Consider the following 12,882-nt stretch of genomic DNA (forward strand, 5'->3'; position numbering starts at 1 on the left):
CTAGTTCAACCCCCCAATAGTGAGCAGGGACACCGCTAACTAGATCAGGTTGCTCAGAGCCCATCCAACCTGGTCTTGAATGTTTCCAGGGATGGGGCCTCCACTAACTCTCTGGGCAGAAGGGGCAGAAATCTGGTGGAGAAGAGCAATTAGATGTGAAGATGTTAACAAGTAAAGGCCAGAAGATTCATGTAAGTAGAGCAAAGTAACTATCACACATGAGTCCAATTGGTATTTGAAATTGAGCTGCTTTTGGCAGGGATAGAGTTAATTTTCTTCCTGGTAGCTAGTATGGGGCTATGTTTTGGATTTGTGCTGAAAACAGCATTGACAACACAGGAATGTTTTCATTATTGCTGAGCAGTGCTTACACAGAGTCAAGGCCTTTTCTGCTCCTCACTCCACCCCACCAGTGAGGAGGCTGGGGGTGCACAGGAAGCTGGGAAGAGTCACAGCCAGGACAGCTGACCCCAACTGACCAAAGGGCTATTCCAGACCATATGACATCATGCTTAGCATATAAAGCTGGGGGAAAAAGAAGGGAGGGACGTTCGGAGCAATGGCGTTTCTCTTCCCAAATAACTGTTACACGTGATGGAGCCCTGCTTTCCTGGAGGTGGCTGAGCACCTGCCTGCCCATGGAAAGTAGTGACTGAATTCCTTGGTTTGCTTTGCTTGCACATATGTCTTTTGCTTTACTTACTAAACTGTCTTTATCTCAAACCAGGATTTTTCTCCCTTTCACTCTTCTGATTCTCTCCCACATCCCACTGGGTGGGAGTGAGCGTGGTGCTTCATTGCCAGCTGGGGTTAAACCATGACAGAAATTTAAAATTTGCTCTGCTTTACCTATGCTCATGCAATTCTGTGTTCATTTCTCAGATGAACTAGCAACAACATAACAATTTTATTTGACCAGAATCTTGTAGAAAATTAATTTAAAATTTGTGTAATGGAACACTCTCTCAAGAGAGAGCATATTTTAAATGGGATTGGTTGTCTTCTGAAGACTGATCATGCCAAAATATTCAGAGCAAGAAAATAAGTAAACAATGGTTGGTTTTAGTGCTGCAGCATCTATGCCAGGTACCACAACATCATTATTCAGGAAACAAACACATAAATTAAATGAAGAAGAGAAAATGAAACTGAAAGCCTGCACAAAATCAATAAAAAAGAAACTCTACTAGGTTGAAACTGGAAGAAGCAAGTGTTGGACAAGGCCAAAAGTATTCAGAAGAAACAAATATAGTATTCTAAAATAATTCACATTTTCAATTTATCTTTCCATACTTTCTCAACTGCTTGTTTGCCTGGAAATATAAAACTTCACTTTTTTTTTTTTTTTTTTTTTTTCTAAATAAAACTTTCTTTTTTTTTTTTTTTTTTTTTCTTGCTTGTCTTTGTTATAAAAAGTACAACCATCTACTCAGGACACCAAAATATTTCCCCATTTTTTTCTATCAAGCACAACTGTTCAATGCATATCGTATGTTGAACCTCTGCTACAAAAGACTCATGAGAAATTAATTCAGTGAATAAAGGCATGGAAACTAAAGCTTTTAACTGTAGCTTTGTTATCATAAGATAGACCAGTTTTATCAAATGGCATTTCTGAGCTGTCCAAAATGCTCTGAAATTCAGTGAGGGGACACAGGAAAAGTGTACTCATGCAGAAGTATGTCATATATCTTCTTGGCCTTGAGTCCTGGGAGGAAAACCAACATACAGGTAGGGACTGCAATATGGTTTAGTTCAATAGGTCTGTGGTTAGCACTCAATCAGGGCAGGAATCAGAGTGTCCATGCCCACTAGCGTGCATAGAGACTTTAAAGTTGCAGAAATCTATATATCTACTTTCTATCGTGGAATATGACCTTCAGTACATATCAAATTCAGGGACTGTTTTGAATTGAGGAGAAGGTTTAGCATTGAAGGACACAACATTGGACAGACAATTTCAGCAACACCAAGGCAGGAATTCTACATGAGTCCTTCAGCTTCTACAACAAAAGCAGATATTGAAACATCTGCAATCAGGGCCCTTCCAACTGCTTTCTAAGAAATCACACCTAAATCTGAATTAAGAGGAAAAATAGCCAAGTAAAAAAAAAAAAAAAAAAGTGTGAAGCACAATGACACTTCATCCAGGTTTTTTCTTCAAATAATTAAGCAGACAGACAATGGTCATACTTCAAAATTATTTCTCAGCCAGGGCGGGCAATATTCTTCTCCAGTTTTTGGTTTTGGTTTGGTTTTTTTTTCTGTCTGTACCGTTTTGGAAGTGATAGGAATATCTATTAATCCCTTCAGGCCTTCTTTCCACATTAGTTTATCTGGCCCTAGCAACAAGCAACCACATTTGGCATGAAACTAGACTCTAAGCCCTAAATATCACATACAAGCATGGAAGATTTTAAAGAAAAAGAGAGTTGACAAGCAAATGCCTAGAGTGCCTGTGTAAATGGCATACTGTGTGTAGTTTTGTGAAGCAGAGCATCTTGGTGTTTGAAAATATTTCCTTAAAGGCAAACCTTTTGAAGAATTTTTTTTTGCTTCTATTTACTCCAAGCTATGCCCATATGAGCTAGTTAATCATATGTATACTTGTATGAACACATTCTGTATGAACTAATGAGTTTGTGAGGAAAGTGGGTATTTTCTGAGCATGCGTGTAACTTATTGTCTGTAACGGCACCAAAGCAAAGTGAAAGAATCCTCACAAGAACACATACACAATCCTGAAAGACTCCAAGGCAAATGGCAAAGCCCTGGGGAAACAAAAGAGGAAACTCAACCACATTAACTCAGGTAATTTGATCCGGCTTTTTTGTGCACAGGTCAGATAACTGCCATTCTCTTTCTAATTGTGATAGTTTCATGCATTTGTAACATCAATTGGCTGAAGAGTACAAATACTGCTTTCATTTTCTTTTTGTTAAGAGAAATGTCTTTTCATAACTTAGAAATCACCGCAGAGGTGTAAAGCTTCAGTTTTCAAATAGTATCAAATATAATGAAACAGCACCTAGAAATACAAAGTATACCAAATTCCTAACATGAAGGGACAGCTGTCTTACTATTTTCTACCAAGACAGGGCCACTGGTTGCTTACAGCTATCACAGTGTTAGCACAATTGATCCAGACAGCATCGTGACACTCACCTCACACGAGGTGCCGTCGTACCCCGGGGGACAGTCACATAACTCCACTGCAGATGCCAACTTTCTCCCAGTTGAAACGTGGTCAGCAGCTTCAATGCTAACACTTCTTAGTCTGGATGTAACAGAAATGGAACAGTTAAAGCAGCAAATTAGATGGAAGCATATGTGCAGCTGGATGCAACAAACAGTATATAGGGACATTCAGCAGCTTGTTTATGTTTTCCTGTGTAAAAATAAGGAGGTTTTCATAATCATCTATTTCTTCCTATACTACATGTCTGTAGGCTTGTTACTACTTTTGCTCATCATGTGAGGGAGACTATGGTCAGACACATGTTGATAAAAATAGATTAAAAAATCTCACAGAACTGTATCAGTAGATGGAAGGCTATTCCTGGCCTGCAAGTCACAAGTGCCAACTTGTATTGCAGCTGTATATATAGCAAATATGGCACTAAGCAGCATCTTCAAAATTTATAAACCACTACTCCAGCTTTCTAAAACACTACATTACTAAGATTTAGTTACAGGGTATTTTTATTCTGGAGATTTGACCTCTGAAAAAGATTTCAACTCTGTCCAGGAGGATTTAAGTATCATGTACATGAAAGAAAAAGGTATGTACATGAAAGAAAAAGGAAATCTTCTATCATATACCTTAGTTTCCCCAATGACAGAGAAGACAGAGTTGGGGACTTTTCTGTTCCATGCACAATCACCCTTAAAAAGTAAATGCTAGACATTGGCTAAGCAGCCATTGTTTAGCCAAATACTGAACATTATTTTAATTAAAAAAAAACCAAACATGGAAGTATGAAGGCAACAACAAATGTCTTTTGATAATCTTACAGGTAATACGTGAAACAGATGTAGTTTACCTCAACAGTATCCATTTGCATAAAGAAATTGGGATTCAGGGATTCAATTCTTATGAGAATTCATAAAGAACATTAAAGCATTATAGAGACTCAATGATTTCTATTTTTACCCAGCAATCTTAAGGATTGTTTCATTACTAGGGCTACCTGAAAAGCTTCTGCTGAAAAAAAAAGTTTGTTTTTCAGCAGAAAATACCTTTCTATCATGACATGCATTTTGTTAAAAAATAATCAATTTTATTTGGAAAATATAAACCAAACTTTTTTTCCTCCATACTAAGGCGTTTATCTTTTGGCTGCCAAAAAATAGTGAAAATTGTTGGATGACCTTGGATAAGAAAACATCCAAGAAAAATATTGCTGTTACTGCAGTGGTTGGAGGAAAGGTTATGACAGGATATTTTCCCATTCAATTTTGTGACTACTCTCAATAAGACAGACATGAAAGGTAAGGGGAAAAAATGAAGATTTCTGCAATTAGAATGGGAGCTTCAGAAAACCGGAAATTTTATCATCACTTGGGGATATGACTGGACTTTGGAGGGACTACCATTGCGGATTATGCAATTAGAAACTTGAATCTAATTTGGTGATACTAGAACCTCTATAAAAGGTTCTTGAAACTACTGAAGAGAAGGATACATGTTCCTGTACAGATCTTCAATAAGATCTCTTTCACTTTTCAATATTTCCCCTTCACTCCATTGCTGCATGCTTGTTTTGCAATCATCCTTTCAACTTTTCCTTACAATAAGATAACCAATCTCTAGGATATTAGATATCAAATGGTGATGACTTTAACAGTAAAAAATCTAACAATTTAAGGAGAAAAATCTGTAAATGAAGAAACAAATTACTAGTAAAAGGCCAAGTTTTATTTATCCTTTGAACTACAGCTAGTTGCCTCTCAGCACAGCTCTTGGAACAAAGAGAAGCACTTACACACAGAAACAATCTGCCCAGTATTATCCCACATTTGTATTCACTGAATTGTTCCAATTTTCATTACGTTCTGCTATTTGCTAAATGGGATTTTAATGTGTTTAACAGTTTTTAGCATTAACAGTTACTCAGTGAAGAAAGCTGCAGTGATTTTTTTTCTCCCATTTTGATGTTGCAATTTTGATTCCTTGATGCCGTTCTGCATTCATTAAAATACATAATGCTGGCAGTAATGGGGCACTGGATCCTGGAGATGCATGAATAATTCGAGATTCGACATTGAGACCAAATATTTAAGCTGACTGTTATTGTCAGCAGGCAACTGTTGACTTCTAAAAACAAACAAGATTAAAAGGGAAGGGGACGTTTCAGGCAGTATCAGCATAGTTTACTGTCTGCTATGCCAGGCATCTGAATCACATCAGCTACATAAGGCACATAAAGTACTGACCCAATCATTGCTCATTTGTCTTGAAGCCAATTCTGCATATGGAAGAAAACCCTCAGCTTTTCCTTCCCTCTTTCTCCTTGTGTCTATACATGGTTGCAAGCAATCCATTACCTGTAGCACCACAATTTCCAATGCCCGTCTGAGTGCCTACAACATTTACCCTCAGTGGCTAGTCTGAATATTAAAACTGAAGAAACATTGCTACTAAACTTTCTCTGAAGCACAAGCTAGCAATATTAGATTAAAGAAAATTATAAGAGAGCTGTCTTTCCCTGGTCTGTTGCTTCTACCAAAGCAGAAGGACTTAACTGCAAGAGTTTGGAAGATCTGTCAAGTGAGAGCAGGATCTCGATTTAAACCCAGAAGCTGTAATCACTTTCAAATTGATTCCTGCATTTCTTTGTTCTCATTTTTTATCCTACTTGACCATCTAAATTAAAGCACACTCATTTGAGGAAGCTTCCTAATTACATCATAGAACAATAACAACATTCTAAGCTTAAAATGACCCCAAAAATGTACTCAAAACCATACTGGAGTCAAAGTCATCATTACTGCATTAATATCGTTTAGTAACTACTTGAAAGTGCTACTGATTAACTAATGTTTCTAGTAGGTTAAACAAAACAAGGGTAAAAAATATAATCTTAAGTCAAAGCTCTTGCTAACTGGAGACAACTCCATTGAAATTTTTTAAGTCTCTTTCTACATGACTGCAAGCAAGTTGCTTAATCTTGCAATGCCTCCATTCTGGCCTCTTCTCAAGAACAGATTATAATAGCACCCTTGGAAATCCTTACACATGTGGTGTCATTACCCATTTTGAAAACTTTCAGTATTTAAATGAACAGGTTGCTTAATATAGCAATCTCTAATTAGTATGTTGCATAATTCTGCTGATGCTTTGAGGCAGAAATTGTCATTCATGAAGGATCTAATAACCCTGTAATATTTCTGTCTCTCTGCCAGACCCTCTTTACTCCCTCAGAGGAATATCCATCTGTCCACCACACATACCTGTTTAAAAGACAGTAAAAAACTCTTTGCTCATACCTACTTAGACTTAGCTCTACACTATTTCTTTGGCAAAAATGTCTTCCTTTGGAGCCCATCAACAGCAGTCCTTAATCAGCCCAAGATATCACAAAGAATATGCTCTTCATTGGGTCTAGACATTTTCCCTGCAGTACTAAAGGGGCAGAATACAGAGAGAAGAGTTGTTTTCCATGATCTTAGAGTTATGAGCACAGCTTTGCACCTTGTGTGTTTTAGCATGAATGGAAGTCAAAGAAATACAAAAAACCAGAACTGAGACATACACTGAAAATCAGCAATGTGCCTACCACAACAGATCAAAAGCTGGCCTGGATGACAGAAGATGCTGTTGCTGCTACATCATGTGACTGGGAGCATGCACTGTTCTGAGAGGATTTAACTCCACCCAGTAAATCCCACCCTGATGGGTGAAACTATGATTCCTCCAGTTAAGTCAAAGATGAAAAATCCAGTTAATTTGATTGTGATTGGAATTTCACACTATCTCTTCTGTCACACTAAACTGCAACGAGCACCCTGACAGCACTCAATAAAATGTGTTTACTTCAGAGCAAACTATTTTCAGAGACTCCTGGACGTGCTGATGGCAATCACAGTAACACAGTAACCATTGCATTCTTCTCTGGTAAGAGACATCATGGGGACAGCTAGAGATGTACCAGTAATATAAAACCATTTCTAGCAAAAAAGGTACGGTTCAAAATTACTTCAGTCCCTTCCCCTAAACCTCTTATAAATCAATGTCTTTAAGGGACCAACCTTCCTAACTGTAATGTCACTACATCTAGAAGACAGTGGCTACTACCTGCAAAGTATAAATTATATGTTTGTCCCGGAGCTCTTCTTGAAGAATATTTCTGAGATGTGTTTTCAGAAAGTTTTCTATGACACACCACTATGTTTCAAAGGCTGAATATGAACAAGACTACAAAACAGTGAGGCACCACACATGGCCAAATGGCTAAAGCAGTAATCTGGGATGTGGATGGTGACGCATAGTCTTCCAAGCGTGCTACTTATAGGTCTGCCACTTCTTATAAGTCATGAACTATAGACTCTTCCAGTTCTACATGTGTGTCCTGACCTGAGCTCTGTTTTTGCCCAGAGGGGATCTGATCTGTCCCACCCCCACTGTTCCACAAAAGAGGCAAGATGGAGCCCGTACATGTCCAGCAATGCACTTTCTTCACAGATTTTAAGTGCCTAGCCAAAATGTTTTCTGTAGGAAAGCTCCTCTTCTCATTCTGTTGCAAATGTCAGCACACAGATGTACGTAAACCACTGATAGCTGAAGCTTGTTATTTCCCATAATACTTAGTAAGACCTTTGGCACAAATAAATCAATCATACATATCTTCTTTCAAACAGTGTAGCATAAAAGCCCATACTGTTCACCCCCAAATTGCTCCTTCATTCCTTTAGCTTGGAAAATTCTGACTAATTTTTTTTTTTTAAATTTTATTTGAATGAGAATGGACACTTACTGAGCTCCCACTAGCCTCAGCTGTAAACTGTGGATTAACAGCTTCTTATGGTCTGCTCACAGTGCATAAGAGAGGAGGTCTGGCCTGGTGCTTTGACTGTCCTCTAACACCAGGGTAGGAAGGTGATGGGCCCTGAAAGGTTTTCAAACTTGATGCAAGGAGATGCAAGATTGATGACCAAATGAGCAAATTAGGAAACAGTTTGGCTCAAATGCAAGCTAGTTATGATTCACAAACTTATTTACAAAGAGGTAATACATACTAATTAACCACAGAAAGAGAAAGAGATTGAAGAAACATGAATTCTTTTTGCAGGGAAAAAATGTACACTGCCAAAGCTCAAATCAAAAAACCGCATGCTGTTGACACAACCTGCTTTTCAATTTAGGATGTATTTTAATTACCTAAGTATTCAAATGATGGTTGGATTGCTTAAGAAATTTCACAGGAGAAAAAACTGTATCTATGCTCTCAGTAAATAATCAGAAGTGTGCTATCGGCTCCCTCCATTCCAAACTGGCTTATGCTGCTGAATCTAGTGATGTATAGGTTAGAGAACATTTCAGGTTTCATGCCTTGTGAGTAGAAAGCTACTATGCAATCAATTCCATTGCACACTTAAAAAATATTTATGCCACCGAACTATTAATGTGTAGACAGAGTTCATTCATACAGTATCAGGAGAAAGGCTGTCTTCTAGCCCACCTGCAGTATTTGCTCACACACTTATGAAAATTTTAAATACAAGATGAGCTTTACAGGTTCAGCCACACTGCAGCCACTGAGATAGAACAACTGTGTCATCTCATATAATGTGTTCTTCATTTTATCGGAAGACTCAGAAGAGTTCCCATGAAATCAGTGGTTTTAAGCAGTCCAGGCAGCAACCTGACATAAATCAAGGGAAAGGCTTTGGGATTAGCCAGTTCTGTGTGTGGTACTGATTAAAAACATAGAAAACTCCCCTTGAGCCACTTTTCCAGGTTAGAGACTTAGGATATTATTCTCTGGTCCACTGTTAATGTGGCCCTGTATGCTCATTACATGGGGAAAACAATATATAAGCAATATATCACCTCTTACTTCAACATGTCATTACTGCACTCCATGATTTACCATATACATGGGAATTACAGTGTTCACAAAATAAACATATTTCTAGAACTGTCATTTATGCCTTAACAATCCATGTGATTTCATTTTCTTACAAGACTGATTCTTTCTATTGCCTCTCCTCCTCCTGCCTACCCAAAAAGAAAAAAAAATACTAAAAACTATTTGGAAGTGTAAATGAATGCTATGGATTTCATGATAATAAACGAGTGTGTGTTGAATTACATCAGCTTACTTCTCTGAAGAGAACAGTATTTTGAGAAGCTGCCTGTAGCAAACAGACCCGTTTCCCACATTCACCTGTAGATGGCATTCATCCCATAGCTGTATGTGGCTCTTATGAGGATCCTCTTCACATTTGCTAGGATAGTCATGAACTCCCTCCTGCTGACTGGAACACCAGTGCCATGCACGGAGAAAGACTCTGGTTTCAGCACAATTTCTTCAGTGTGCTCTTCAGAAGGCTGCAGGTGAATGCCCCCTTCTGGAGTGCTGATTCTCAAGTCACCTCCCTAGATAGAGCCATGAGAGAGAGACATTTAAATATGAAAAAAGTCAGGAAAAAAGCTCTGTCTGTAGCCAGCTGGGCTACAGGATTTATTGAATGATATATTTTACAAGAATAATAAATATCAGGAATAACATTCACCTTTCATAACCCTGGAATGGGCTTGCCTGATAAAGATGAAAGTCAGTGCAAAAGAAAGTTTGGGTTATTCAGCTAAAACCTAGTGTCATGGCTTTGCATAGGCAAAAGCAAATTCATACAATGCCGAGCTGCACAAGAACGGGTCTGCTGAAAGAATGTAAAAGTGTTACCTCAAAAAACCAATTATTTTATTTCTTCATTATTCCTGATGAACAGGAGGAATATAGTTTTGTAAGCTACTGCAATATTGACAGAGGCTCCTTGAGATACTGAAGATTTTAGTTCTCTAAAGTGTGTCCGTTTTCTGATACTATGAATTAGCTGAAAGTATATGCACCCTGCTGTTTTGTGTCCTCGATCACCAGGCTTCATGTTGAACATCTGAAGAAGTAGGCAATTTTCTTTCCTTTTTTTTTTTTTTTTTTTTTTTGGGTGGCTGAAAATACAATCACTTTACCTCTATGATGACATCAGATTGAACCATCAATTGAACTGTCTCTGCTTCCTCTGTGAAGTCATAGGAGACTGTAAATTTCAGATGTCCTCCAGCAGCTGCTACCTGTGGAGAAGACAGACAGAAAAAATGCAATTAAATGAAAGAAAACAGGCCTTAACCATGTGGGGTCAGTTTTCTCCAGTGTCAGTATTTCCCAGAAATAGAATTCTAGTGTTGCAAAACCATATGCAGATAGCTGGGGATTACAGCCCTATGGACCATTCCCTTGCTCAACCACCTATAAATCATGCGTAGTCATTTTTCCTCTATGCCTGCCAAAGGCTGCAAACTCCTTAAACACATGGACTAATAAAGTAATCAGAAACAGATCTGAAATCTATGCAAATTTCCACTTGATATTGACATTAGGTTTTCAGTGTATTTCAGTTATATGGTCCTCATTTAGGCTGGGCCTCTATATCAGCAGCCTTAGCAACCTTTAGAAGATTCAACAACTTCAGTTTTGTTGATGGGTCAAGATACCAAAAAAGAAAAAAGCCCAGTGATGTTTTTCTTAGAATGAACTGTAACCTAAAATAAAGTAAGAATTTTCCCTCATGGAGTCAAATAAATTTACTTTAAAAGAATGCTCCAGCCCTTTCTCTCAGTTTGACTCAGCCTTTGATGTGGGAAGTCAATAACCAGGCTCTTGTGTCATGCCAATATATTTTTTCTGTGCTCTTTTAGCCCCCAAAACCATGGCACTGACACTAGCTTTTCCATGAAAAAAATGGAAAAATTAGGTCAGTTTTAGGATGCAAACAAAAGCTGCAGACTTGAATGACAGAATTCAGTACAAAACCAGTGCTTTTTGTTAATTGTTTGGAAGTAGCGTAAGTAAATCTGAGGTGGCAAGAGCTACATTTTATTTTTTTAAATGCATCTGCCTCGTACTTCAGTGCAACGTGAGCCTCCTCTCAGAGGCTATTAAAATCACAGGGATCCTTCTGCCCTCCCAGTGCAAACTGATGACCAGAGTAAACTCATGCCTTCTACAAAGAGAGTAATCTGGTTATTCTCAAGGACATAATGTGCTATCTCTTGTTCAACATACTAGATGGTTTTGCACACAGTAACAGAAAGCAGCGAAATTCATCAACTTAATTATTTTATGATGCATCTAATTTAAGGGGGAAAAAAGTCCCAATATTTAAGGCATGGAAATAAACTGATTTTGAATTATCCACAAAGGTATAAAAATCCATAAAATGCATCTGAGGCTGTACAGCTAATTGATAGGTTACAGTGAGAAAATTCACTCCAATTCATAACCCAAAGCTTGGATCATAGAATCATAGGATCATAGAATCATAGAATATCTCAAGTTGGAAGGGACTCATAAGGATCATCGAGTCCAACTGCCTGTTCCTTGCAGGTCTACCTAAAACTAAACCATATGACTAAGAGCATCATCCAGATGCTCCTTGGACTCTGACAGGCTTGGTGATGTGACCACTTCCCTGGGGAGCCTCTTCCAGTGACTGGCCATCCTCTCAGTGAAAAACCTTTTCCTAATGTCCAACCTGAACTTTCCCTGATGCAGCTTCATTCCATTTCCTCCTGTCCTGTTGCTGGTCACCAGAGAGAGGAGATCAGCACCTCCCCCTCCACTGCCCCCTGTGAGGAAGCTGTAGGCTGGGATGAGGTCACCCCTCAGCCTTCTCTTTTCCAAGCTGAACAAACCAAGCAACCTCAACAAACCAAGCAACCTCAACTGCTCCTCATAAGTCTTGCCCTTGAGGCCTTTCACCATCTTGGTCAGCCTCCTCTGGACACACTCTAATAGTCTGATATTCTTCTTATATTGAGGCATGCAAAACTGCACACAGTACTCTAAGTGGGGCTGCACCAGTGCAGCGTAGAGTGGGAAAATCACCTCCTTTGACTTGCTGGCTATGCTGTGCTAGATGCACCCCAGGACATGGTTGGCCTTTTTGGCTGCCAGGGCACACTGTTGACTCATATTCAACTTGCCGTCAACCCAAACCCCCAGATCTCTTTCCACAGGGCTTCACTCCAGCCTCTCATCCCCCAATTTGTAGGTTAAAGCAGGATTGCCCTGTCCCAGATGCAGAATCCAGCACTTGCTTTTATTAAATTTCATATGGATAGTGATTGCCCAGCTCTCTAGTCTACGCAGATCTCCCTGCGAGGTCTCTCTACCCTGGAGGGAGTCCACAGTTCCTCCTAGTTTAGTATCATCAGCAAACATCAGCACTGGATGTTTATCTACATAGTATCCAAATCTATTAGGGCCAATACAACTACATTCAGCCTTGACCGTGACAACATGAAAAGACTTGTTCCTTAGACACACCTTTTACAGCATTTTTGTTCTGCCTGTAGTCAAGGCTAAACATTGGTTTATAACTGTAAGAGGAATGTAGAAAATTTAGATATCTGAAATACTGCAAGAAGTACCCAGACTTGCTTTCAGCTTTAGACAAACATTTTAAAAGAGTAACTTTTGCAGAACTTTATAATATTTTCTGTTAATATATAATATTAAATATTTTCAGTTTCAAGTTCAGACTAACTACAAGGATTCAAGAAAGTGAAAATAATGGGAAAACAAAGATTGTGTGGTTTCAGGCAACCTATAAGAAATACATACCAAAAGAGATTTTATTTTTTCCCAACTACATAAC

General features: G+C 38.6%; 1 protein-coding gene across 1 annotated transcript in view; it reads right to left on the minus strand.

Moving 5' to 3' along the window:
- The window catches only part of LAMA2 (laminin subunit alpha 2), a 296,182-nt gene that overhangs the window by 161,235 nt on the left and 122,065 nt on the right, over nucleotides 1-12,882 (minus strand). Inside the window, exons 13-15 of the mRNA XM_035899887.1 lie at nucleotides 10,196-10,297; nucleotides 9,390-9,601; nucleotides 3,166-3,277 (exon numbers count right to left, since the gene is read on the minus strand). Coding sequence (XP_035755780.1) covers nucleotides 3,166-3,277; nucleotides 9,390-9,601; nucleotides 10,196-10,297 — 426 coding nt within the window. The remainder of the gene's footprint in view (nucleotides 1-3,165; nucleotides 3,278-9,389; nucleotides 9,602-10,195; nucleotides 10,298-12,882) is intronic.

The sequence above is a fragment of the Egretta garzetta genome, unplaced genomic scaffold (genome assembly GCF_000687185.1).
Source record: "Egretta garzetta isolate BGI_Z169 unplaced genomic scaffold, ASM68718v1 scaffold397, whole genome shotgun sequence".
NCBI lineage: Eukaryota > Metazoa > Chordata > Aves > Pelecaniformes > Ardeidae > Egretta > Egretta garzetta.